Source organism: Catharus ustulatus, chromosome 11 (genome assembly GCF_009819885.2).
Source record: "Catharus ustulatus isolate bCatUst1 chromosome 11, bCatUst1.pri.v2, whole genome shotgun sequence".
Lineage (NCBI taxonomy): Eukaryota > Metazoa > Chordata > Aves > Passeriformes > Turdidae > Catharus > Catharus ustulatus.
In genome coordinates this window covers 13,654,165-13,680,942 of record NC_046231.1, presented here as the reverse complement: position 1 = coordinate 13,680,942, position 26,778 = coordinate 13,654,165, and the positions used below count along the sequence as shown (strand labels likewise).

Sequence of the window (26,778 nt, the reverse complement as noted above, 5' to 3'; positions counted from 1 at the left end):
CCCAAAGAGAAATTATTTACTCAGAACAGCTATTGCAACATTTAATCTTTCACAATAAAGGCAGATGAATAGGAAATAAGTAAAACTAGCTGTAGGGCACAGAGTATTGCCCCTAGCTGGCTCATCATGTCCACAGAAAGTATGTCATATGCTACTACACCCAGACATTTGGCTGTGGTGCAAGGGGCTGGATCGCTCCATCTGGGAGAACAGCACTCTCTGGAGCACAGTAAGGGAAGAGCAGGAGAAAGATGGGAAGCTTTGAATTCACTAGGAAGAGCAGAACTATTCAAGTGCTTAAGCAACTACTGAAAAACCCCACCTCCAGCTGCCCCAAAGGTCTTGATTACTTGTGTTACTGGTGTTCTTACTCATTCTGTACAAGAAAAATGTCCAAGAGTTTTAGCTAAATAATTGTTTGCAGTTGATGCTGAGCTGAAGACTGTAAATTCCTGCTTTCTGAGGAATAAAAGGCCATGGGATTGCTATGAAATGAAATTGCTCCTGAGAGGCATGCAAGTACTGCAGCACTTGCTCTGGATCATCTGAAGATTCCAAAAACTGAGAGCCTGTGCCTGTCTCACCAGTGTCTACATAGGATCTCAAGTAACTAGTGCTGGTCATAACAGCAAAGGGATCCAGCCAACTCATGCAGAAAAAGCATCTTTTGTAACAAGAAGCTTTGGATGCAGAGTAGCTCCTAGAAGCCTGGCCAGGCTGGAAGGTTGGCTTAGAAATTACAGTAACATGTCAGGATGCTGCAAGCAGGCACCAGGTTCTCCCACCATCCATCCCTATTATCCCACAAAGATTGCTACTTTGGCTCCTCCTGCACACTGAAGCGGGGAGAGAAGCCATGGACAGTTGTCTTCCTGCTGGAGTCCCTCTACTCCAACATTAGCATGTAACAGAGTAAATGATTTCTGAAAGAAAAGGCCTGAAGCTTTTCACACCATTCAATAGTCAGTCCATGTGAACTGCTCTACTGTAGGCTCTGCGAGGAAGGCATCCATCACGAACAGGCTAGAGTTTATCTGGCTTTCTTTGTTCAGGGCAAGTATGTGTTCTCAGGGTCAGAGCTTTCCTACAGTGCCTCTTCCTGCTGGGTCTTGTACTGAGGTCCAAATCCTTGCAGTCCCAACACAGCCTGAGGGTCGGCAAGCACAGCACCTCCTGAACTCTGTGGGAGCGGTGCCTGCTTGCTTCAAAGGCAAATTGTACCCGGTGTTTATACCAGCCTACAAGGCATGAAAAGGCCTAGGAGGTCAAACATCCACCACTGTAATTTCAGGCAGGATCAAACAGAACAGCAACAGCTGGGCTGAGTGAGCAAGTCCATGTTTAATTACAAATGGTTTCGGTAATAAGCAAAAGCGAGAACAAAGCCAGTGAAAAACCTCTTTTTCTTCCTGGCTCCTGTTCAGGCTGTGTAGAAACAGCCGCCTAGAAGAGAATCTCAAATAAGACCCATCAACTACATTTTCAGGACTGCTACAGCAGCACTGTTCCCTGTGCAATGCCACTGTGCTTTGACAAGTGCCAAGGACTGATGGGCAGATCACAGCTGCTCCCACCACAGGGCTGGGTTGGTGCAGGGCTTTCCCAGCCTGGAGCTCAACCCCCTGTCTACTCTCACAAGTACATGCATAGAATCATTTTGCAGTAAGCTGCTTGGAGGATTTAATTTGCTTTAACATCCTCTGAATATCAAATGCTGCTTGTAAAATGGGATTACTAGTGTAGAGATGATGGGCCCTGCTCACAGATCCTGCCTGGCCTGGGGAGAGGGCAAAAAAACATTTCTTGGAGTATCAGGAATGCCCACTGATCCCTCCATCAGGTCATGCATTTAATTTACAGCCAGGATGTACACTTGCTTTCCCCAAAAAGCAATGGTTAAGGATAGGAAATGAGCTCTAAAGGCACAGACAAGAAGGCTTAGCTGGGTGGGTGGAGGGCACCTGTTTTAGATGCCAGAAGCCTTCCACCCATTTATTGGGGCTGCAAGTTAGAAGGATCAGTGGGTCCCATCACATCTGATACCTCTGATGGCACAAGCAAATGCCTAACAGAACCCAAGACCACAACAGAAACAACTGGAACAGAGTATCACAACCCAAACCTCTACAACAAACCAATACCCACTGCTGACAGAACACTGCCTGGCTGTGTGTCACAGGGGGACACGATGGGAATAATGTGGAGGCTGGGAAACCATCACATCCCTGGGAACCAAGGGCTTCTGACCTTTCTAGCAAAGCCTGCTGAGAGAACTGGGTGGGTTGTTCTGTACTCCTGGCTTTAATTACAGCCAAGTGTTTAAGTTATTGTCCTCCAACCACCCCCATGTCCCTCACAAGCACAAATCTAGCTTTTTATAGCACATCCGGTATGGATGTTAAACACATTCAGGAAATGCACTTTCAGCCCCAAACATCCCCTCCCCTGGACCAGTCAGTTTGCAAGGGTTTGTAACACGGAGACGTGGAGCCGGATGTTTGGTTTTGTGACCGTTGCTTTTCTGGATTACTTCTGTGTGTTTAGAGAAGGGAAATTCAATAAATGCAGTGTAGGTTGGCTGCATTCAGAAATAATGCATGCTGCTTGCAAGGTGAAGAAAGAAAAGCCAGATGGAGAGGCCACTCTTAGCTGCTCAAATGCTCAAATTCCCTGCACACAGGGCAAGGCTTTTTTTTTTTTTTTAATAGCTGACAAAGCTCCTGGGGGCTGACAGTAGCTCACAGCACAGTGGGTGTCCATAGGCACAGCTAAGATCCCAAAATCATGTTTTTCACTGCCTTCTGGCAATAGACTGGGGCTCTCCCATAATGCATAAGGGAAAAACGTACCCTCTCCCCCAAAACCTCTATTTTAAGTAGACAAAAGGTGCAAAGAACTGTCAGGCTATGCCAGGCTCTGTCGGTCCCCAAGCACTGCTCTGGCATGTCACCAAGGCTTGTGGCTCTTTGCTCCAGAGCAGCAGAGTTTGGATAGCTTGGCTCAAGTCTAAAATGTGACCTTTGTAATTTGCTTAACATATGGGGCTTGCCTCTGGCTTTAAGGAATACCACAAGCTTGCTAGTAATTTTCTCACCTGAAAATACCCTGGCTGGCTTCCCAGTTGGAAGCATCTTCCTAAGCCCAAAGGCAAGCATGTTTGTTGGCAGTCTCAGGGATCAGTCTTGGATACCAGTCCAAGACTCCCTGGAGCACTCTCAGATCAGAGGGCCCATGCTGGTCAGACTGCCCCAGAGAATCTCCTGCTAAAGCCTAAAGAGAGCTGCGCTGTTCCACACATTGATCCAAACACCACTGCTGTTCCTGTGCTGTAGGAACCCTGCACAAAGCCAGGATGTGCTGCAGGAGGTTGTGAAAGAGAAGGCATTTGGGGCTGTGCTGCATCAGGGTTTGGTGCTCTGAAGAAAGGCAAGACATATAAGCCCAGGATATTTTTCCCCATCCTTCTCCACAGCCAGGTCACCTCATGTTTTGGGCAAGCAACTGTCCGTAGGACATCACACATCAGCAAGCTGAACAATGACCTAATTAAGCTGTTTCCAAAATAATCACACTGAAGGAAAGTTAAAGAAGTCCTTGAACTAATTTCTTATATTGATTTTTAGTCCACTTTTTTCCATATTTGATATGAATTCTTCTGGTATCTGCAACATTAACTCAAACTGAACTGCGGGTATTGCTCCTGAGCAATCCAAGCTCCAGCAAAAGCAACCATGCCCCTCAGTAATGACCAGGCTGCACAGGCCCACTGGCCACCCAGCTCCTCCCTGGGGCCTGTAACACAGGAAGAAACATGTATCTCTGCTGTACTGGAAGGTGAACAGCCCCTGGAGCTTTCCTAGTGGGCTGCCAAACCTGCCTGGACTCAGAGCAGCAGGGCAATTACTGGGGAAACTGGAAGGCAGGTTTGAAAACATGGGACCACCAACAGTGTGCACAGTGCAGAGCTGCCCCAGCTTCAGCTGCCACTCGAACAAACTGTGGCCACCAAAAGTGCACAAAGAACGCCAGCCCAACCCAAGGCAAGTTTTCCAGCACAAAACCCTGTACACAACACTTAAGTTACAATTAATGAGCTCTGCAGAGAGGAACCGTTGTGCAGTGTGAACAAGAGCATGAAGACTATGCTCATCTATGCCTTCATTCAGCTCAGAGAACAGCAGCTGTCAAGGGTCATGCACACACACACACTGTGCTTTCACTATCCTGAGCTAAGTACAAGCTATGCAACACTTAGCTGGAAAAATGAGTGACAATCCAGCTGCAGCAACTGAATAACAGCATCTCAGGGAAAGGCAGCCTTAACTCACACTGGAGAATTGCTCTAAGCAGATGGGAAGGACAATGTATTTATTTAATGGGTATTGTTTCTGTGTTTCAAATCATATGCAGCTTATGTCTTTCAAATATAAATGCAAACAACTGACTTATATAAAAATCATCACTGGAACACAGAAGCATCTCCTCTATTCCTAAGAAGTTGGTGATCTCCCAAGCTCATCAAGAACCAGACTGCCACGTCAGACGCACAGGGGAGCTGACCTCATTGTATCTTTGACAAGCATTATGATAATCTCAGAATTAGGTGTTAGAGCTTGAACGGAAAAGTGACAAATCCACATCAAAATTATATTAGAGAACATCGAAGAGGCAAAAACGTCTCTCATTTAAATGCTCACCCAAAGTCCCTAAGAAGCCACAGCCCAGCCTGACGTGGCTTTATATAGCCCTGAGAAGCACCTGTCAAAGGAACTGCAGGCAGTCTCAGGCATGTTCCTTGGCTACCTGCAGTTTCGTCAGGCTTCTTGGGACAGTCAAACCACTATTTCCTTATCAGGATGAATGATTTATGAGGATTAAAAAATTTGAGCCTGAACCTGTGAAGTGAGTCACTGGAGCTCACGGGTTGCTTCCCCCACTTCCCTCCAGCCCAAATCATCACACCTTCCAGGCCTAGTCTTGCTCCCACTGAAATCCTGGAGAAAACAAACACCCACTAAATACTGCAGAGCCTGCACTATTGGTTTAAGTGTCATCTTTCTCACTAAGGGTCCATACATGGGGCAGGGAAATCCCAGACTCACCCCGAGACTGTCGGCAAGGAAGCTGGAGCTGCTGACTGCAGTTTCTCTTGCTGCTTCAGAAAAGATTTAGCTTCTTTTGAGTTTGAGTCCACTTCTTTAGTCACCCTGTTGGAGGAAAAGAGAGAAACCAGAGGGTAAGGAAGAGCTGTACACAACAGTAAAATCAAAGATCCATCAAGGAAACACAGGAAACAGGTACAAGAGTCTCCACATCCCCTGCACGAAGATCACCTTCATCAGCTGCAAGCTGAAGAACACACATCTTGTTAACATTTCATTCCACTGACAAACCCTCTACATTCATGGCAGAAAAAAGAAAAAGAGTAGCTAATTAGAGCTGGGGGAGGAGGGGATTTTTTTTCCTTCCAACAAACTGGAATGCTTATTCATTCAAACAGGCCCATCTCACTAGCAGCTACTAAATGCTCTCCTCAGGTCACTGGGGGCAATTCCAGGCTCTTAATTGGGCTCTTGATTTTCGTATTTGTTGGTCAGTGAGGCAGCTCTTCTGCCACCCACGTCTCACAGCCCCGTGGAACACAGGCTTGGCAACATCTGCAACCCAAACCGGAGCATGGAAACTGGCTCTGGGAATGGGCAACAGAGAGAAAGCTCTGACAAGGCAGAATGCAGAAATTTACTCTCATTTTCTAGTTAATTTTTGTTTGAGGCCCTGAGGGTGCAAAATATTGAACTTCAAAAAATTATAAATCAATATGGCATCTACAGCAGGGAATGAATTATAAACATGAGAAAGAATCTCTAGAAAACCACTCAATAATTAATTGTTAGAAAATCCCAGCTACTTTACCCCCCTCATTTACCATGACCTGCCTCCAGCAACATGCTTTTCACGCTCTCAGTAGCTCTTAATGAGGTTGCCCTGATTTGCCAAGCTAACAATTTTGTTCCCATGGAGCACAAGCCTGTGAGCCTCTCCAGGGCCCTGCAGCTCTATGGGCACAGGAGCAGCCTGACCCACAGCTCAGTTAGCACAGAAGAAACAATCCCTCATCTCACCCTCCTGCAGCCTGGGCTTCTGGCTGAATCTGCTCCAGCAAGGATGTGCAGGCTCATCTCTGGTCTAGATCATATGCTGAGGAGAGGCTGAAAGCCTGGCTGGCCATGGCTGCTGGTCAGGTTAATCACTGCTTACTTCCTACCCACCAACCTGACCCCACAAATTCCATGAAAGAACTGGCTAATAGTCATGGAGAAACCTCAGGAGCTGCAGCCCCAGGTAGGTTTCTGCTGGGCTGGCATCAAGGAAAGTGACACAGAGTTAGTTATCTGTCAACCCTGGAGGCACTGATGCCCTGAAATCTCACTTGCACACAACTAGTGCATCCATGTCTCCATCCTGACAGTGAATCAGCATCTGAAACTTCCTTCCTCCTTCTCCACACACTGCAAATGCAGTGGAAAAGGCACAAGATTAATGCCTGTGCTGTACAACTGCTCAGCCTTGTTCTGCCAGTGCAGGAGGAGATTAACCCCATTTCCCCTCTGCATTGTCACATGCCTTTCAAACCATGGCAGTCATGTGGATAAAGACAAATCCCACACTATGAATATTTAGAAGTGTTTGCTGATCAGATTGGTAAGGGAAGGGGTAAGAAAGGGAGAAAAGCAGTTCAGGAAGGAAAAAAACCCTCGCTACAGTATCATCACAATGTAGAACACCCCAAACACACCATTCACGAGTAGCCGTTGGCAACAGCGGTCACATCACGAAGCAGTCATACACCAAAGACCACCCTACATCCATGGATTGCATTTGACACAATAAACTTGGTATCTTCATGCAGTAACAAGACAGAATTACCCCAACCATGAGGCTGAGTTCAGATCAATGCAATCACATGGACTATTTATTTTCAAATGCAGCATCTAACAGCCAGCTCTGACCCCTGCCAAGCTGAGAAGCAGTACCCTCTCTTGTGCACTCTGCAGTGCTGGCTCTTGGTAGGGTCCCTCTCCTCCTGTCACCCCTTGCACTGCTGTGCCATCAGGCTGCACCTCCAGCACACAGGGAGCATGTCAGCCACAGAGAGAAACATCAGGTAACCTCGAGCAGGAAGGAATCAAAGAGGTGCAGCACAGTAACCACATGCCCTGGGAAAGAAAACAAACTCTAGACTGGTCTCAGTACAGCCACAGGACCTGCTCCTGGGTTGGATCCCAGCTGTTGAACCCTGCACGTTTCTGGACCTTAAAGAGTGTAGGACCAAGAGGAGGCAGTGGTTGGGAAAGGAGGCAGAGGTCATTGAAAGCATGCCTTCCCACTGGCTCTGCTAAGAGATGACAGCCCAGCACAGCTCCCACAAACCTACAGGGATCTGGCAATTAAGCAGCTTACAGGATCTGGACACGCACAACAGCGAGCAAGTCTTCAAAGCCAGTGGCAGAGCTGGGATCTCAGCACTGGGCCCTTGGCCTAACCTGCTGGGTATCTTCAGCTTTCTCCAGCCTGGAGAAAGAGCTAACTGATGTCTCCCCTACCGGCTGAGGAAAAGAGTCACAAGGCTGAAATGAAAAACAGCTCTAGGGATTTGCACTCCGACAGAGTTAGCACACTCTTGTCTGGACCAGCACTGCAAGCCACAGCTCTCAGAACAGGACAATGCTCAACCCCAGAAAGGGTGAGAAAACACAGGGAGAGTCTGGCACAGGCCTTCAATGACACACACTTCAGCTATCTGGGGGTACAAGACAGGTTGCTACCAAGAGTTTACTTATGCTTTGATTCTCACACCCTCCTCCACCTCAGGGTACCAAGGTGGAGGTAACAAGGGCTGGGCACAAAATACAACACTTAGTTCCATTTTTTTTTGCTCCCTTTGGCCTGCCAGCAGCTGCTCTAACATATATATTTGGAGTTGTCTGCTGCAGAAATTCAGCTGCAAAGCTGCATGCAACCTGTTCCACCAGGACTGCCCAGCTGGGGACAGAGGAATGCGACAGAAATGTAATTAAAAGTGACCTTTCAAGGCAATTCCATCACAAGACCCACTTACTGCCTCATAAACTGAAACAAAAGCTGCTCTGAGGCAGGCTGCTGCTGGGCTGATGCCAGCAGCAACTCCTGCACCACTCCAACAGTAATGACGGAAGAGCATTAAAGAGCTTTACAAGGTATTAATTCAGGTTATGCACATTTCAACCTTTCCCAGATCCCAGGCCAGGAAGGAAAAAGAAATCCTCTGCTCTGCATTATTATGGGAGACAATAACTCTCTCCATGTAGAAACCAAAACAATTCTTGCTCTTCATGGGGAGAAATGGGAGTCATTAATCCAGCTGGAAGAAATCACAGTCATTACTAAGGAAAATTACAAGACCTTTCACTTTTAAATACTTGATAAGTAACTATTTGCCTGACTGTTTACTGGGATGCTATTCACACACTGTAATCCAGGAATAAACATGAAAATAAGTATATTGTCAGCAATAAAACAAGTAGCTAGTGTCTCATCCACTTGCAGCCCCTGTAATTCACACACAAAACCACTCACTCTCATCACTTTGCCACAGAGGTTTCATTACACTGCTATGCTATTAAATTGTGAAAGACTTCTAAAACACAGAACAGTTATTAATTTTTTGGACCACGCTGGAGCCTGGTAGCACAGATGATGCTACTGTACAAGGTGTTGTGCAATTACAAAATAGAAATGGCTTCCATATTTAGAAGTTATTATAAGGAAAACATGCTAGAAACTGCATCACCAAGTGCCTTGAATACTTACAGATGTCCCTCTTAAGACCCTTCCTCTCTGGACCAAGCTCAAAGTGGTAGCCAAACATTTAGGCATAGCCATGCCCACTCAGCCTTCTGGTTTGGTGCTCAGTGGTGGGTATGTCAGTTCCAACTTTCACTGAAGAACTTATCACCCTTCCTTTCACAGTTAGCAATTGAAATGCTGCAACCTAAGGGCATGGAAAAGCCCCAGGTTATGTACACTGGGCACAAACCACATGAAGACAACACCTGATGTCAAGGCTGTCCCAGAAGGGGTTCTACAGAGCACTTACAGCACTGAAATGTAACAGATTAATTTAAGAGCAGTGGTTGATCTGCTCCCAGCAGTGCCCTTAGCCACATAAACTGCTACAAAGAAGGAAGAATACATACTGGAATGAGCATTATCCTGACAGCTCCAGCTAATCTGCAGAAGGGGATTAAACCCAAATTTTCCTGCTTTAGTTCAGTGGCAGTGTGTCTCTAAAACACCAGCTTGTTTGCTGCAACCTGGTCTTACACCAGGTGTAGAGCAACCAGTGAAACAGGAGGTTCCCAATCCATCACAGCATGGCACAACACCCACAGCCCAGGACTTGCCCCAGTGTGCTGCTCAGATGCCTCCATCCAGCACAGCTGAATCCAGTCCTGCTGGCCAGAAATAGAACTTGCATAAGGGATGCCAAGGCTGCAGTGGGTCAGTAAAGTGCCCAGCTCTGAGCAGCAAGGTGCCCTGCAAGCCCTTGGAGAAGTGTGCCAGCAGAGCTTCATCCTTGCACAGAGGGGAAACAGAAGCAGGATAAAGGTAAGCTGAGAAAGACAAACAAGCATAGCAAGAAGGCTTGCAGGCTAATTATCTGTAGTCTGCTGTGTAATAGCAACCTTATGCATCCCAAGTGCCAAAATGCCTCCAATTTACCCTCAGGTGGCTCAACACAGCAACATTCTCCTAATAAAACACCTGGCGCACATCAGGCTGAGAAAGCATATGTTGGTATTTAGGACTTAGAGCAGAGAAGACAGTTAAAATTTTTACTCACAGCAGCACAAAGTTACCCTCTCCCCAACCTCCCTGCTGAGAAAGGGAGAACAGGAGTGGAGCTGTGGAAAATGCCAGCTCTTTACCACTTGTACTCAGGACACACTCCTCGCTTGGGAAGTCTGCCCCAGTTTAGACTTGACACAGTTTTATAACTTTCCACATTATCTTAATGTTGTTAGCTCTGGGGAATTACAGACCAAAAGGGACAAAAATGAGGCTAATTACCCTTTCTCAATATTCCCCATCTGTATTTAGTCTCAATAAATAGTCCTCCAGCCTTCTGGAACGATCATTTAAGGAGAAAGTAATACTCATCTACAAGGGCTTATTAAAAAAATTAATCCCTTTTGAGCTGAGGAATATTTTTTGTGAATATTTTTTGGTGGACTTTTGTGCTTGAGCTGCAATGTCCCAGGTGCCTTCCAGACAGATGCACTGCATGAGAGGCAGATCCTCCAGTCTGCAAGGTCCTGAAAATGCTGGAGTGAACAGGTTCAGCACTTCCCAGGAGGAAATCAGGTCTCCACACGAGTGAACCTCCACTCCAGACCACATCTGCCTGCAGACTGCATATGTATGTATTTTATGTTGAATTACCTGGTGTAGAGAAGAGCTAAAAGTAGTATGTCCTCACCACTTTTCTAATTTCAAAGTAAAACCTTAGTTTTCCCCCTTTCAGAAAAAACAAGCATTCCTCTTCAAACCAGGTGGGAGAAGCTGTTCCCTGGGAAAGTCAGCCTATTCCCTGAAGCAACACAGACAAGACCAAGCTGGAATAACTGATAATTTTGTAGGCTGAGTAGATAGGCAGAAGAAGATGGCTGGTTTCTAGACAGAAGCTGCTGGCTGGTTTCTAAAAAGAATCAAATGTGTTGACAGCTCTCCTGCAGTCAGGCAAGGGCCAAGCTGCCTGCCTGGTGCAGCTCCTCACAGCAGGTGTGCTGTTATCCAAGCAGTCAGCCCAGGCTGCATCTCAAACCAACTCACCTGAAAACCAGCAAAGGTGAATGGTATTTTAACATCAATAATGCATAACCTGGTAAGCCTTGAAGGAAATGACTGATTTTCCATCATCTCCTGTATGACAAAGACTCTGTGACAGATGCAAAGAAAACATCAGTGGATGGACAGTGCTGCCTCCTGAAATGCTGACCAAGGTGTCAGGCCCCTTTTGGACTTCTGCTTGCAGCTTCTGCAAGAGGCTCCCTAAATCCAGAAGGCAGTATCACTCCAGTTATCAAGCTCCCACTGGGGCTTGCAATAGGTAGAGCATGCCAAACACTGCCCTCTGGAGAGCCTGACCCACAGCCAGGGCACAAGCCTTCATCTCCTTGACTGGAGCTTTATTCACCCCAGTTTTAAGCATCTTCAAGTACCAGGTCTCTTCTTGCTTCACTGGGTAAGTATTCCCTTGGCCAGCTCCATTACACGGCCTCAAAATCCCACCATGCATTAGCATGTCAATCTTTGAGGCATCCCTGTGTTTTAATTTGTACCTCTCAAAAGGATTAAATCCACATTATGGAACACACCTCTGAGCTGGGTAATCCAGGTGAACAGATTAGCTGCTGCATGTATGAGTGTGACAGCCCCCTGACTGCAAATACAATGAAAGCCAGATCCCTGCAACCCTCCAGCTCCCCCAAAGCAGCACAGTGCTTGAGCCATGGATGCCTCTCCTGGTATTAACAGCCAGGGGTTCCAAATTCACTTAGAGCTATGAACACTAGACACAAAGGTTACACCAATCACAACAGCAGCCAGCACACACTACAAAGCAGAAGCATCCCCACGGGGGAAAGGCCAGACTAAGCTTGGCTCAGTTTGTAACGTGTTAATGAGATAGTATGGCAGCAAACAGCTCTGCCTCCCCTTCAGGCTAACACAGAAACCCTCTTGCTTCACCATCTCTTAGTTACAGAAAAAAAATAATGCATCTTGCAAGCTGCACTTTCCAGCAGGGGAAACCCCAGGTCCAATGGCTTCGAAGCAGGCTCTGCCAGCATCTCACCAGACATCAAAAGCCCTTTTCTGTGCCTGGGGCTGTCAGGAATGAGCAGCAGCTTGGAAACAAGGGAAACAGGCCAAGCAGCAAAATGCTAGGACTGGATCTGAGGCCCCTGAAATGGAAGGCATGAACAGAGGGACCAAAGATCCCCTTACCAATAGCAGAAGAGCTCCTGTGAGACCTGAACAGGCCACTAAGCATCATTTGTTTTCAGATTTTTAAAAGCCAGGAAACTACCTGAGAGCCAGATAAAGAAACAGTATCTTCTGCTGGGAGAGGGTGTGATTTTTATTGAAGTATTTCCACATCGACTTAACACAGAAGACAGGCAGAACACACATGGAAAAACCTGAAGATGAGACAATGCAGTTTATCATCCAGTTTCCAAAGCCAATGCAGCACCCAGACACCCCAAGTTTGAAAGACCTAGAAATGCCCAAGTTAATCTGGAGGTCAATCCATCATTTTGGAGATGCTTTGAGACTCCTCCTACCTCTGGAGATCCCAGCTGAGCCTTGTTTTTCATCACACCAATTACCAGCAAAACCACACAAATGAAACCAGCACACATAAATTATTTCCTTGAAAGCAGCAAGCCACCTTAGAAGCCAAAGATGACTTTCAGGTGGGCATCTGCTCAGTCACTCTGGGAGTTTCAAAAGCATGTTGAGATAAAGGAAGACAACAGGCATCAGCATGTTGGTGAGTGTAGGGCTATTATGCAACCTTTGCAAGTCACAGCCCTTTTAAGCAGAAGCCTCATCTGCACATCTACTAAGGAAAAAACCCTGATTAGACACTGTTCATTAGCCCATTCTCCTTTTCCAAGCATATTAAGCAAACCATAACACAATTTATTTTAGAAGCAAGTGCTCTGGCTTAGAGTCCTGGCTAGGTTTGATGTTTATGAAGTTACAGTTTCTGCAGCTGCCTCTGAGAAAAGCAAATGGCTCACAAGTGAACCAGCACACAGCACAGCTCCTGCTCATGCTGACTGACCTCATCTGTGGGCCACTGTCGCGCCAAGCGGCACCGCACAATGTTAGCGTTCCCCAGGGAAATTCTGAAGCATCAGGGAACGGATGCACACAGAGGAAAGGTTATCAAAACAGGCCCCTGAGACCCTGTCATTCTTGAAAGGTAACTTATTTTCACTTATTGGCTTAAAAAAAAAAATAGAAATCAATATTTGTTTCTTAAATTGGAAAAAGCCAATATAAACTGTGGATAGCTGAGGCATGCTTTGACCTCTAAGAAAAACAACAGCATAAGGGCAGAAACAGGCTGCTGCCCACACTCCATTATGCCAAGATCAGCACTTTGATGCCTGGTAGTAGAAAAGCAACTGCACACTTTCTAGTCTGCCACTTCCAAACAGTGGTCACATTCATATTCCATGAAATTCTGGATGGTTTGATTTATCTTATAGTCCCACAGCATCATTCCCATGTTTCTACTGTTCAGATTAAACTTCAGGGAAAATCTTAAAAGCTTGCACCATGCAAGCCTCCTTCAGAAAGTGGTATGTCACCAGAAAGTGGCTAGAACATTTCTCTAGAACACCTTAGCCAAGAAGGACTGAGGATAAAACCTTACTGATATCTGGCATCACCAGTCAGCAACACAAAACAGGAGTGGCTTCTCAAAGGGCCACTGAAATTCATTTGTCTTACTTTTTCTAACAATTCCTTGCTAAAGCAATCAAAGCCATTGCACAAAGCACATCAAAATATGAGTGGTTTATTCCTCTGTTCCTATTATTTCAGTTCATTTTCTTCCATATCTAGCCTGACAACACCCAACCACCTTGTCTGGTGGAAGCTGTGTAGCACTTGTTATCCACCTGGAAAAACGGCAGAGCTTTGCAAATACCAGTCTTCAAGATATGCATTCTGGTAATGCTCACCTGCCTTCTCACTCACAGGTATAAACAATACAGCAAAGGCTTTTTCAAAAAAGCACAGATAGAAGGTGCCAAACACATCAACCTTGATCTGATGTGCATCACACCATCTACAACATCAAGAGATGCCCACCCAAACTCCTGATCTTTTTCCCGATTTTAAAAGCTACTGTGTTTCACTCAGCATTGCTCAAAACCCCATGAGCACAAAACAAATGATCAAGATTCACACCCAGCAAGAAGTGTGAGCGTGCTGCCAACCCCCTGCACTGGTTCATCTATTGAGATCCCTGAAAAGCATCACAAAGCAAGGAGAGGGTTAATGGTGTCACACGCTCTCTCACTGCTCGTTAGGCTGACAGGTCTGACTGGGCCATGCTGAGACCACAGAGCAAGAACACATATGGTCAATTACACGTTTTAAAAATTACTCTCTGTGCCAGCTCTAAATCTTGAGACTTGTGGGAGTCAATTCCCTGCTCTTTTTACCTATTCCCCTTGAAATGGGAAACCAGGATTTTCCTTCCACTCTTCCTGCTTTCCAGGAAAAAGCAGAAGCAGCTGCTATTGCTCAGACAGCTACCTTAACTGTCTTCAAAGCAAAGCAAAAAAACAGGTGGCAGTCTCCCAAACTCCTCAGTTAACACACCCTTTGTTTGCAAACTTTGTCACATTTGGTCTCAATAGTCATGTAAGGAACAGAGAGGACATCACAGCCACTGATAAGGAATGAGAGCCTGAGGACTGTGGAAAGTTCAGGCTGTTCTCAGGTATCTGATCTGTTTCTCCTGCAGCCCTTTCCACCTGCTATCTCCTAAAATGGGTGTGGGATCAAGTGGTTGAAGCTCTAGAAGAGGACAGCAGATCCAGTTAAAACAGTGAGCTAGGACACAGCTGTCCATCCAACAAGGTGAGCTAAAATTAAAAACAGAAAATCAATATTTCAGTAAGGAGAGGTAGCATAAAGAAATCCCAAAGCAGCAGTACTGTACAGCTGCAGAGAATTGAATTATAACCTCAGTACCACTCTGAGGTCAGCACTTCTTGTTGCAAAGGAATAAATCAGTCCTTCACCAGCTCTGCACAACTCTACTGAGGAGCTCACCAAGGTGAAGAGCTCAGCAGCTCAGGCAATACCTCAGACTGGGCTCAGGCCTCACCATCTCAACCAATCAGGCCTAAATTAAACCTCAGTGACTTCACGGGACACCAAAGAAATTCCATCCATGGTGTGTATCTCTGCCTGCACAATTCCCATTGTCAATGGAATTCTTGTACAGAGACTTGGGGTACTGGCCAAGAAAGGGCCTTCATTAGCACAGGAAAGCCTCCTGACAAGAACCTGCTCTCAGCCACCTCCCTTCACCTTTGCTTCTTCTGCTCAAAAAGTCATGAACTTCACCACCAAACCCCTCAAATTAAGGTCCAGCTTAAGGTGCTTAAATTTCAACTTGAAAACAATCTCCTGTAAATAATCTTGAATCCTAGACATAGGCTGAGAACCTGCAAAGCAGCAACACAGAATGAGCAATGAGGTTTTGACCAGGTACATCCTAGATGATAACCCCTTACAAACAGTAACAGATGAAAATCAGGTTTTCTTTTTCAACCCATACTTCAACTGTGGCAGATGAAGTATCAAATTCAGTCAGTATAAACCTCAGTAATTACTACAGTAATTTAAGCTTATAACTACCTGGTTATAAATCAGATCCCTTAGGTACTTCTTTAGTACTTTTAAGATGCAATAGCTGTGCTGTGAACCATCCTGTTCCCCAACCCAAAATACAAGCTGCCACTCAACTCTGCTCAGCACATGTACCAGCACACTTGTTTCCTCAGAGCACAGTGGTCACACAAGTAAAAGCAGTCCTACAGCAGCAACCCAGGGGCTATTCTAAGTCACCAATGTGTTTTCCTACACAAGTCAACGACAGGTAGCCCTTATCCAGAGATGGGAATTCATGTCTCATGTAGAATAGCTCAACACACTGTTTTGACATGAGTTTGCCCATGTCTTTCTACAGAACTATATAAACTTTAAGTATTCCTTACATCCTGCAGCAAGTCACACAGTGTGACACTGCTTGTTTGGCACTGGCCCTTCCTACTTTGATTTGGCCCATGCAATGCACCAGCTCAGTGTGGACCCTATCTATCACTGTGAGAAGGTAAAAGGAACTGTGACAGGAACACCTTGCCAGATTTCAGGAAAAGAGCAGGGCTGTCCCCATGGACAGATGGAGAGTAGAGCCCTGCTATGGCTTTGCTTTGGCTCCTTGGCTCATGCACATGGGGAAGCAGCCAAGTCACTGGATCAGCACAAGGCAGAGCCCTGCCAGCACAATACAGCACCATCAGTACATCACAGCTACTCTGCAGTACCAGGAAAGCATCCCCACCACAAGAATGACCTGTGTAAAGCTCTGGCTTTAAACCACACAAACCACGTGCAAGAAATACAAAGCTTCTAGTCTGGAGTCTTTTACTGCAGTGTATGAATGAAGCAGGGTGCTGAACACAGGCCTCCCAATCCTGAATTAGCACCCAAGCCATTACTTCTTTTAACTTAGTTTTGCCTTCCATAAGCCAAATTAAGATAGAGATGTTTCCAAGTAAAATCTATTCCTGACAGCAGTCAATAACCTGACTCTGCCCTTCCCTCCCATGCTGTCACACGGACACCATGGGGCCAGACCAGCTCCATGTGTGTGAGCTCCACTCTTCTGCAGCCCCAGCTGGACACAAAGTTCACTTTCATGGAAAGAGCACAGAAGAACCATTTTGATACACTGAGCACAACAGAGATTTAAAGAAAGCCAAGGACCAAATCCTTTTGGAGTACCAAAGAGAAAACAAGCAATCACAAATCTCAACAGCTAAACCCTGGCACTAGGGATGCAATTCCCTATTAATGCAAACACACGTCCTGCATTGTGAGGCAAGTTCATAAACCAGAGAATTCAAAGGAGCTTCAATCTCTTCTGACAGGGAGAAATGGCTTCAACTTCCATTTAGAGGCTGAACTGCCTTTGCAAATGCTCTTGCTGCCCACAATTACAGCCATTTGGGTAACAGTCACCTGCTGCTCCTAATCTGTTTAATGTGAGGGAGGTAGGAAGGAAAATCAAACAAAAAAAGTCACAACTGGGAAGCTCTGGTAATCAGTTTAAGACTGTTTTCAGTTCCAGAGTTTAACAGCTTTAGTTTTGCAAAGCAAAATTATATAATGTATTTTCTAAAATCAAAAGCTACTAAATTAAAATAGACGTTTGGTAGTTTTTAATTCTTAACACTCTGAAGCTAAAATTCAGCACTAGCAACTGATACAAGCATGGACTCATCAAAACAGACATTAAGTACAGCAAAAATCTACAGGGGAGTTGAGAACACAAAACCCCTTTACTACTCCAGTATAGCCCTGTAGCTGGAGATCACTTTCAAGCCACTTCTGCTTCTCCAATCAGGCCAGAAAAATTACACCATCTTCTTACAAGAAAAAATAAATAGTTCTGCAACAGAAGATCAGGGCTAAATGATCTTCTGTTAAGAGCTTCAGTGAGCAGACTCTGAAAATTTGTGCCCTGAATCTTTCACTGCTTAAATACTGATCTAAATTCTTCTCAAGCTTTCAAAAGAGCAACACTCAACAGTAGCCTCAAACCATTTAGAAAGGCAAGCAATAGAGACAGCTCTCATTTCAGTTCCCTCAGTCCAGAAATGCGCACACATACAGCTACCGTGTGGTGGCCTTTTATAAGCAGCGATTTGCCAGCTGCTTCCTCAGGCAAGGAAGTCAGTGTTTGGTATTCAGAGCATTTGCAGACGTTGGGGTGGTGCAAAGACAGCCTCCTGCTATTCTGCAGAAAGAGCAGCCCTCTGGGCCTCACCTACTGCCATCAGGGGAAAGTACCAGCAGCTGTGAGTAGCAAGTACACCTTGTACCCTACCCACAGCTAACAGTGTAACCCATTTAAAGATGTAACAAACAATATAAAAGAATCGGCTTTGCCTATCACAAAAATCGAGGAGGCAAAAAACATTGAAGGATTTTTTTGTTATCAAACAGCTCAAGAACATAACTTTGTTGTAACTCTGGTACCAGCAGAAAACAGTGACCTCACTGCAAACCTCCTGTTGCTGGTTCTGTAACTGATATAATAACTGCTGTAAAGAAAACATGCATTAGCCTTGGTGTTTGCAGAATTAGTCTCGTTGTCACCAAGGCTCCAGCTATTGCCTATTTCATCAAAATTGGTAGAAATTTCTAGTGACTGCTCTGGAGTTTCCCAAGGGAAAAAGTAGGCACTGAGCAGTACAAAGGACACAAGAAAAGCAACTGGTACAAGAAAATGTCTTTTTGTTATTTACAGCTCTTAAGAAAATACAGATAAGATACTGATGTCAAAAGCATAAAATCAACATCTTGGAAGTCCTGAACAACTTCTGTTCACATAAAACAACCAGTGTTTCAAAGGAAAGTGAATGAAGTTCATCAGTGAATTAGGGGGCTGGCTTGCCCAGGGAAGTAGTAAAGTTCTTGCCATGGCTCACAGCTCTCCTCAGACCTTTAAACAGCTCAGGCAGCAGTGCTAACGTGAAAAGCAAGAGCAGCAGGAGACCCAGCTCTGCCTCCTCCTCCAGATTTCAGGGCGAGTGTTACTGCTGGGAACTGCTGCCCTCTGCTGTCACATGCAACAGGCCAAGTTAATCTGACTAAACCAGGTTTACTGCTACATATAAAGAGAATCCCCCATGATAAGAACCAGCAGCTCACAGAGCAGTCAGATTTCAGGTAGGTTCACCCAGGCTCCTCAGTTCTGGTCTCATGCATTTATGAAACACCTGGCCCTTCCTGCAGCACAGCTTGAGAGGCCTCCTGTGAGCCAAACTCAGCCTAAAGCATGATTTTACCCAGCCCATCCCCTTTGCTGCAGCTGATTCAGAGGCAAAAGCATTCAGCTGTCAGTCTGCTCAGCAAAACACTCTTACTGACTGCAAACATCACCAGGGAAAGTGCCAGCCAATATCCTGCCCGCAGCACAGAACCTGGACTAGGCTGAAGGAATAAAATGTGTTCCCTCATCCCTTCCTTGTCTCAACCTTCGCAGTGACAGTGCCACCAGGGAGCTCTGCCAACCATTATAAACACTGACCAGAAGGGGAAGCCTAAGTCAGTTTGATTTACATTTATGAATGTTTTGAAGTTGAGTGAAGACTGAGGTCTGCATATAAGGATACTCTACAGCTCTCATGCAGGAAAATCTTGGCCTCATTTTCCCTGAGATCTGCACGTACTCACAATAAAAAACAGTGTAAAGGAAAGAGAAGACCCACTGTGCTTCAGAGCCAAGCTGCAGCCTGCCCCCAGCACTGCAGCACCCAGTTTGCACTGGGTCCACAATGGACATATCACATCTGCCAACTTACTTGATTTCCTCACCAGCAAAATCAAACGTTTTGGTGATTGTCACTTTTCCTGAATCTTTTGGCTTCTCCTGAGGCTTATTCCCACTGTTCTCTTCTTCAGCCTACAAAATACATGAAGGAGAAAGCAAAATAATGCATTTGTGGAGCCAAGCCAAATTATTATTCCAAAGGGCCAAGGGCCCAACACAGACCTTGGGTAGCACTGCAATTTAGACTGGTGGTCAAAGCAAATCACCCACAGACAAGACAAAGGAAATAAATAAATTTCACTCCAAGAGAATGAAATTCCCCATTTTGGTTCCAAGATGTCATTGAAGCTCTAGGATCAAAACAAACTAAAACAAGAAGTGAAATTGTAATAAATGTAAGAAGGAGCAAGAATACATTGCAATGGCTGAGAAAGCAAGCAAAAGCCTGGAGACTTGGTTCTCTCAAACTAAACATAACCAAGCAGGAAAGCTGCCAAGGTGAATTCCAAAAAAGTATGTTTATTTTTACCCAAGAATAGAGAAGAACAAAACTCCTCAGCAGAAAAAGCAGTACTGATCTCCCTGCTTGTCAATGATATCTCTTATTTGAGAAGGAAAAATCTTTATTATGCAATTTGTCAACAAGGCTTCAATTTACTCAGTCACAGCTACAGTTGCTCAAAGGATACATAAAAAAGCTCAGACACTGTAAGTCACCAAAACAAAAGCCAAATTCTTGCTCTGAATCAATCACACACCACAGAGATCTTCAAGCAGGCAATGCAAGCCCAAGAAGTTCACAAAGACTACACAGGAACTGGATGTCTCCATGAATTCTTCCAGGCTATGGAGGAACTCTCAAAGACATCTCACATTTTAGCAACCTGCCCAAAGAAGTAGAACTGCTCAGAAGAAAATGTTCTCCTCTTCCCTCTGACTCTACAAGTAACCACCCCAGCTGTTCAGTCAGTAATAAGGAGAAGCAGGAGGGCTAAGATGAAAGGACTCTCCTTCCAAAAGCTGCAATCAAATATTACAAAACTATACTTGCTCTGCAACCTTCCAACAGTCATAGAAAGAAGCTTCAGACAGTCAGAACTGTACTCACCAGGCAGACTCCAGACTTCTGTTACTCAACATTTATTTTTGCTGACCATTTAAAAAAACCCAAACTGATAATTCTAACAACAGAGGCTCAGTTGTGGTATGTTCTTCCCTTCTACCACCTAAAGCCTGAAAGGTTTTGACAGGGAAACACATGCACTTGGTTTTACTGGGAACCAAATCCTTTTAAATAGCTACCACACAGAGAATTCTCTCTCCAGAAAAACCTCTGCACACTGAAAGCATCTTACTGGGGCTTACAAAGGACACAAGAAAGCCAGATTCAATCTTGCTACAAACGTGCAGCACCTTCCAGACTCCATGAGGGTGGAGGCACAGAGATGCCAACACAGACCCCTCATGCATTCACACACCCCACACAGAGCCTCCCTTTTTTTTTTTCTTTTTTTTTTTTCTTTGAAGCATCAGGAGAGGCACGAGCCTCAGGGAGAGCTGTGCCCACAGGCACAACTCAGACCAAAGCTCATATCATTCCTTTGTCAAAAACGGAATCCAGGACCAGGAAGAGAAGCCAAGAGGGCTGTGTAGGACACTCCAAGATGCTGACAAACAGCTCCAAAAGCAGAACCACCTCCACATTTGGATGGAAACTGGCACCTTGCAGTCTGGCCCATCAGGGGATGTGAGTCTTACAAAGCAGAGGGGGCAGGGGCAACCTCAGCCTCTTTCCAGCTCTGTCCAACACCTGATACCAGCCAGACCCAAGGCTGCATGCTCTAAACCTTCAGGCCCTTCCCACACTCCCTGGGTACAGGTCCAGGCCCCCATTACCTTCTTGATTTGTGTCACTTGTGTGGCAGCTGCTGCCTTGGGTTTCTGTCCTACATCACTGAGGAAACTGGCCCAAAGAGCATCCTCTTTCTTTTTTTCTTCTTCTTCTCTGTTTCTTTCTACTTGTTCTGCATTATCCACTTCCTCCTCTTTCTGCTCCTCTCCATTCTGCTGGGCCTTTTCTTCCTCTTTCTCATCTGGCTCTAGCAAGAGACCACCTTTCTTCCTCTTTCTGAAAGCAGATGCCAAAAAAGAAGAAAAAATGTATATGCAGCTGCTGCAACACTATTCCAGAGCTGAACTGTAAGCTTGGCTGAAGCAACACAGTATTTTTACTAAGACATCCAATCTGGGAGGTTGTCTCTTAACCTCAAGAGTGTATGTATTTTATTAAAAGATGATGCTGCTCAGAAAATACAGCGAGATTGATGCAGGCAGTGCCCCTGAAGTGAACTGGCCCATTTGCACGCATTTCTGTGAGTATATACTGTGCCGGCACGGGTTGGCCAGCGAAGCTGTATTCCTGGGAGTGTTCAAAGCCAGGTTGGATGTCCCTTTGAGTGACCTGATCTAGTGGGAACTGTCTCTCCCATGGCAGGAGGGTGGAACAAGGTGGTCTTTAAGGTCCTTTCCAACCCAAACCGTTCCAGGGTCCTGTGGTTCTGGGATAATACAGGAACCAGAAGTGGAGGAGAACGTGAGCTAGACAGAAACCAACCTCAACCAAAGTATGTATATATTTGGCTGACGGGAGAAACCCCGTATGTGCGTGCTTTGCACTGAAAAAGCTTAACATAAACAACTCCTGCTGAGGAGGATTTTCAGTCATGATGTCTGCCAGGTTCTCTGCTCCTGCCACTAAACCGGAACGCAGAGCAGCGTTTCCCGTTCCTGCGGGCCGGATGGCAGCGGCCGTACCTGCTGGCGGGGCGGCGGGGGCTCCTCCTGCCGCGGGGCGGCCGCGGGCTGTCCGCCGGCTCCTCCTCCCGCACCAGCTCGCTCTCATCATCCTCGCTGTACTCAGCACCTGCAAGCACAGACAGTGAGCGCCGGGACCGCCGAGACCGCCGCTCCCGCCCGCCAACACTCACCTGAAGGCACATAGTCGTCATCCTCGGCCGAGGAGTACTGCTCCTGCTCCGACTCCGACCCCGACATGGTGCGGCCCCGGCCCCGCCGCCTCACTGCGCCTCCCGCGCGCCGCCGCCCAGAGCGCCGCTGCCGCCCGCGGCTGCCCCCTGGCGGACAGGAAGAACGGCCGCGCCTCCGTGGCGGTGACGCGCGCCGGGAGCAGCGACGAGAGTCCGCCAAGAGGGCCGGAGCGTCCCGCCAGCCCCACCGGGGCTCCCAGCATTCCTTGCGGCCCACAGCCGTTCCCATGGCAGCGCGGGGTCAGGGCGGGGCCTGGCTGCCAGGAGGCCAGTGGTGATTGGCGGTGAGTCCTGTCTGTCATCTTAAAACGCTTCCCATTGGCTGCGGCGTGCGGAAGCGGAAGGGCGGAAGAGGCGGTGGCGGATGGCGGCGGCGGGGCGGGTGCAGGGATGGAGGGCGGCGAAGCGGGCGGCGGTGGTGGGGGGCTCCTGCAGCAAATCCTCAGCCTTCGCCTCGTGCCCCGCATGGGCAATGGCACCACCACCTACTCCAGCCCGCTCTCCACCTTTCCAGGTACCTCCCTACTCGGAGCGGGGCCCGCCCGCCGGGGTCGCTGGACACCCGCGGGCCCTGGGCCGCCCTCACAGCCCTTCTCTCCGCAGAGATGTGGTACGGCGTCTTCCTGTGGGCAATCGTCTCCTCCCTTGCCTTCCACGTCCCGGCCGCGTTGCTTGCGCTCTTCACGCTCCGGCACCACAAGTACGGCAGGTTCATGTCCGTGAGCGTCCTGTTGATGGGCTTCGTGGGACCCATCACCGCCGGCACCCTCACAAGTACGGCAAGTGCCCGGCAGTATGGGCCGGGGTGCTCTGTGGGGATCAGAGGTTGCCTTCGGGAGCACGTGGAGTTAACGTTCTGGCTTCATTTACCCCTTGCCCCACGTTTGAAAGAGTTGGACCGTACCCCATGTCGAGTTCTGCATCGGGCATACCAAACGTGCCCATCGGGTGCAGAGCCAAGAGGGCTTTCACATTTCTGAGCACATGGAGGAAAATCTCTCAGGGGTTTGGTGTTAGTGCCAGAACTGGGTAATGTTTGCTGCCTGTGGGTGGGAGATCTTGTGACAAGGGTATGTCCCAAGCCACCCCAACCCCCACAGCTGCTGAAGAGTTTCAGCACCAGTTCACCCATTGCCACCAGCAGTACTGGTTACTGGCTGAGGTTTGTCAGACATCCCCAGCACAGCATGCTTGCCTGCTGGTGTGCAGGGAGAGGTTCAGAGCCCGCTGTTCTCTGCCCCAGCCTCACATCGTGAGACTTCCCCTTCATCCCTGTGGCAGAGCAGCTGTCTCACGTTCACATTTTGGCTTTTCCCCCTCTCCACAGGTGCTGCCATTGCTGGAGTTTACAGAGCTGCAGGGAAAAAAATGATTCCCTTTGAGGCCCTCATTTTTGGCGTGGGCCAGACTTTCTGTGTGGTGGTGGTTTCGTTCCTGCGCATTCTGGCCACTCTGTAGCTCCTCTGGAGAGGCTGGAGAACACAAACCAAAGGAGGAGCCAAGGACCTGCTGCCTCAGAACAAATCACAGGGAGCACACTCCAGCCTTGTGCTTCTTCCACTGATTTAAGGAATTGGGAGAGCTTGCTCCTGCCTCCAGCCTGGCTTGAAATTTAAAAATTGTGAATTTTGTTACTTTTTGGTAACATTAAGTGCCAAGTGAAATTTATTTATCTGGAGGGTAGGAAAATGGCTACCAGAGGAGGAGACCTGTGTACCTTTCACCAGTGATGAATTGTAGTAACAGGACATGACTAAAATGTGACACCAGCTGTGCTGGGGTAGGAACAGGACCAGGATGATGTCGTGTCCTCACCACTCACTCACTGCTTTGTTGCTTGGTTTTGAGTGAACCTGAAGCTCTTTTAATGTCAATTTTTTAAATTAAAAAATTAATTTGTTTTCTTCCTGGCCCAAACTCCTTAATACCAGGTCATGGCCACAGTGGATTTGGGAGCAGCAAAAGGAGAACTCGTTTTAGATAGATGAGAGTGCAAATTTGTGTCTGGGACCTTTGGCTGTGAATGCTGTGCAGGAGAAATGACTGGTATAAAAATTTTATTACAGCAAAGCCCTTCTGGCTCTGTGAATGTTTTGTCCAGAGGCAGAGCACAGTAGAATGGGCACTCCAGAAATCCCAGGTACATGTGGGCATACACAGCTAAATGACCCCGTTCTCCCTTGCTGATGCTGTTCATGTTGGTGTGGTGGAGCTGGGTGTCTGCACTGATCTGGAAGTGGCACTGGCCAGCTTGGATAAAATCCCTCATGCTGCTGCTGCTGCTGAGAGCTGCATGGCCATGGATTGTGACCTGGGGTGTCCCCAGTGTGGGGACTGTGCCACATTTTCAGCCAACAGCGTGCTGGGGGTTAGGAGAGCTGCAAGGCTCCTGGCAGGAGCCTGGGTGTTCCTGTGTCCATGTGAACACGGCCCCAAATCAGCCCTATCCACATGCAGTACTGTCTCCTCATGAATTGTTTTAATTAGTTTTGGTTTTAAGTGACTAATCGGTAGCTCTGCACTTGTGCCCTGACTTGTGCCACATGGCTGGGGCACTTGAGCAGCTAACTGGGTGCTTCCTGGGGCTTGGTTCTTTGGGAAGCTGAGGTTGAATTCTAGGGATGTGGCTGGGCAGTGTAGCCAGCCCCAGGGGTTTGCTGTCTGTGTCCAGCCTTTCAGGGGAGAGTTCCCATCTGTGTCTTCACTGAATTCCCCTGGTTTCCAAATCAGTTCCTTTTGCATCTGCAGCATTTTCTAGGGCCATTTATCTACAATGAGTCTGTGTCCTCAGTGCTGGAATGACTGGACATGGCACTTAGTGTCATGGTCTGGATGACAAGGTGGTGACCAGTCAAAGGTTGGACTTGATCTCAGAGGGCGTTTCTAAACTGAATTGATTCTGTGATCCTTCAACAGGGCATCGTGTTTATCATGGAAATGGGTTTCTCTATGCACTGACTTCTTGGGAGTGGTCTGTTGACAGTGAGAGGTGTTTTGCAGCAGCTACTTACTGAAATTACTCTAAATTTTAGCCTATGTTAATTCAGGGAATAGAGATGTGCAGTTTAGGAAATAATTTAATGTGAATCCTTCTCCTTAGGTGGGTGAGGTCCAAGTGGTGTCACGTATACTAAACCCTGGATCTGTGGAGAGCCCTGTGTGCTGTGCTGCTTCTAGAGATCCAGTCTTCCTGCCAGGGCAGAAACAATGAAAAAGAAAGAATAAGCTTGCTTTCTTTTCCCCCTTTCCACTTTGTATTTCAGTATGTGTACAGACAGCACAGTTTAATTTACAGGAATTATCCTGTGTTTTCCTGGATGGATTAAAAGAATCTCATGGAATTTGGATGGGGTGGGTCTGGCTTTACCTTTCAGGTGATACCAGAAACCAGTGTCCTGAGCACCTACTGTGCTCTCCTTTACCCTGCCCCGGTGCCTGGCACTACTCAATAGCCATTAAGCTGATTGCAACTGAGAAAGCACTTTATCCCTGTGCCCCATGCTACAGCAAGAGGAGGTTTCCTTGCAGGAACCGGGCTGAGGGGTGTAGGACACAAATGGGGCTGTTACAGAGCTCAGAACAAGTGAAAAATTGCTCAGTAAAGTCACTCAGTGCTGGGTGAACTGAAAACTTTCAGTTTCTACTCCTTGGGATTTCTGAGAGTCTGTTTTGGGGGGGTTCTGGTTTACTTGAAGAGCTGGCAGCTTGATCCTGTTTGGAGTGTTTGGAGCTGGCACTGTTCTCTATGCCTGGATGCTGTGAAATTTTCAGGGAATTCTTGCATAAAAGGTGAACAATCAGCTGATTTGTCTTGACATGCTAGCACAGGAGGCAAGTTCTTCATGTCACCTTGGTGCTCACAGAGCATCCTCCAGTCTGCTAGCTGCAGCTGGCAACCCCCCTCTCCAGATAAACCAGAGCTAAACAGAAAGGAGGAGTAGCCTTGAGTTGAAGCACCAGATGGCAGTTCAAGTACTGGTGGCACTTTCCTCCCCTCACTGGTTTGGCCTTCCCTTTCCATTCCATTATTCCAAGTGAGACAGGTGGAGGAATCCCTTCAGTTTTCATCAGGTAGTAGTAGATTTTGCTCAGTCAAACTTGCCAAAAACTGCAAAGAGCTGGTGAAGACATCAATACTGAGGTGTCCTGAGCTGGGCAATGGTGTGAGCCTCTGCTGGGGAGCCCAGCCAGTGTGCTAGTTAAGGAAACACCTGGAGGAACTGCCTGCCCTGGAGGAACAGCCACTTATGCTGGGGCTTGTGGCCCTGGTCGCTGTGTGTGGCATCCCCCTGCTCCCACCTGGCTTCCTCGCTCACAGCTGCAGCTGTCATGAACAAATCTTTATATGATTGAAAATTCTGTACATTTTATTTTTCTACTGACACTCCTAATCCTGGTGGTGATTATCAGTAAATTCTGTAATTCTTGAAGTGAATGAATGTTGTGTGTTTCTTCCGCAGCATGGCAAGGGGGCCTGGGTTATGCTTTTGCAAATGAGCTGCACTCCTGCTTTGCTTGGGGCCATCTGCACCAGCA

The 26,778-nt window shown here is 47.0% G+C and overlaps 2 protein-coding genes across 2 annotated transcripts in view; one reads left to right on the top strand and one right to left on the bottom strand.

Annotated features, from left to right (window-relative positions):
• The window catches only part of CFDP1 (craniofacial development protein 1), a 62,708-nt gene extending 40,399 nt beyond the window's left edge, over positions 1–22,309 (bottom strand). The window contains exons 1-5 of the mRNA XM_033069968.2: positions 22,183–22,309; positions 22,010–22,118; positions 21,092–21,323; positions 19,227–19,327; positions 5,103–5,207 (exon numbers count right to left, since the gene is read on the bottom strand). Of these exons, the coding sequence (XP_032925859.1) occupies positions 5,103–5,207; positions 19,227–19,327; positions 21,092–21,323; positions 22,010–22,118; positions 22,183–22,249 (614 nt within the window). The 5' untranslated portion in view covers positions 22,250–22,309. The remainder of the gene's footprint in view (positions 1–5,102; positions 5,208–19,226; positions 19,328–21,091; positions 21,324–22,009; positions 22,119–22,182) is intronic.
• A 306-nt stretch (positions 22,310–22,615) lies between these two features.
• On the top strand, positions 22,616–26,677 carry TMEM170A (transmembrane protein 170A). Its single transcript, XM_033070016.1, has 3 exons — positions 22,616–22,756; positions 22,846–23,016; positions 23,570–26,677. The coding sequence occupies exons 1-3, from the start codon at positions 22,633–22,635 to the stop codon at positions 23,698–23,700; spliced, it is 426 nt and encodes a 141-aa protein (XP_032925907.1). The 5' UTR covers positions 22,616–22,632; the 3' UTR covers positions 23,701–26,677.
• The last annotated feature ends 101 nt before the right edge of the window (positions 26,678–26,778 follow it).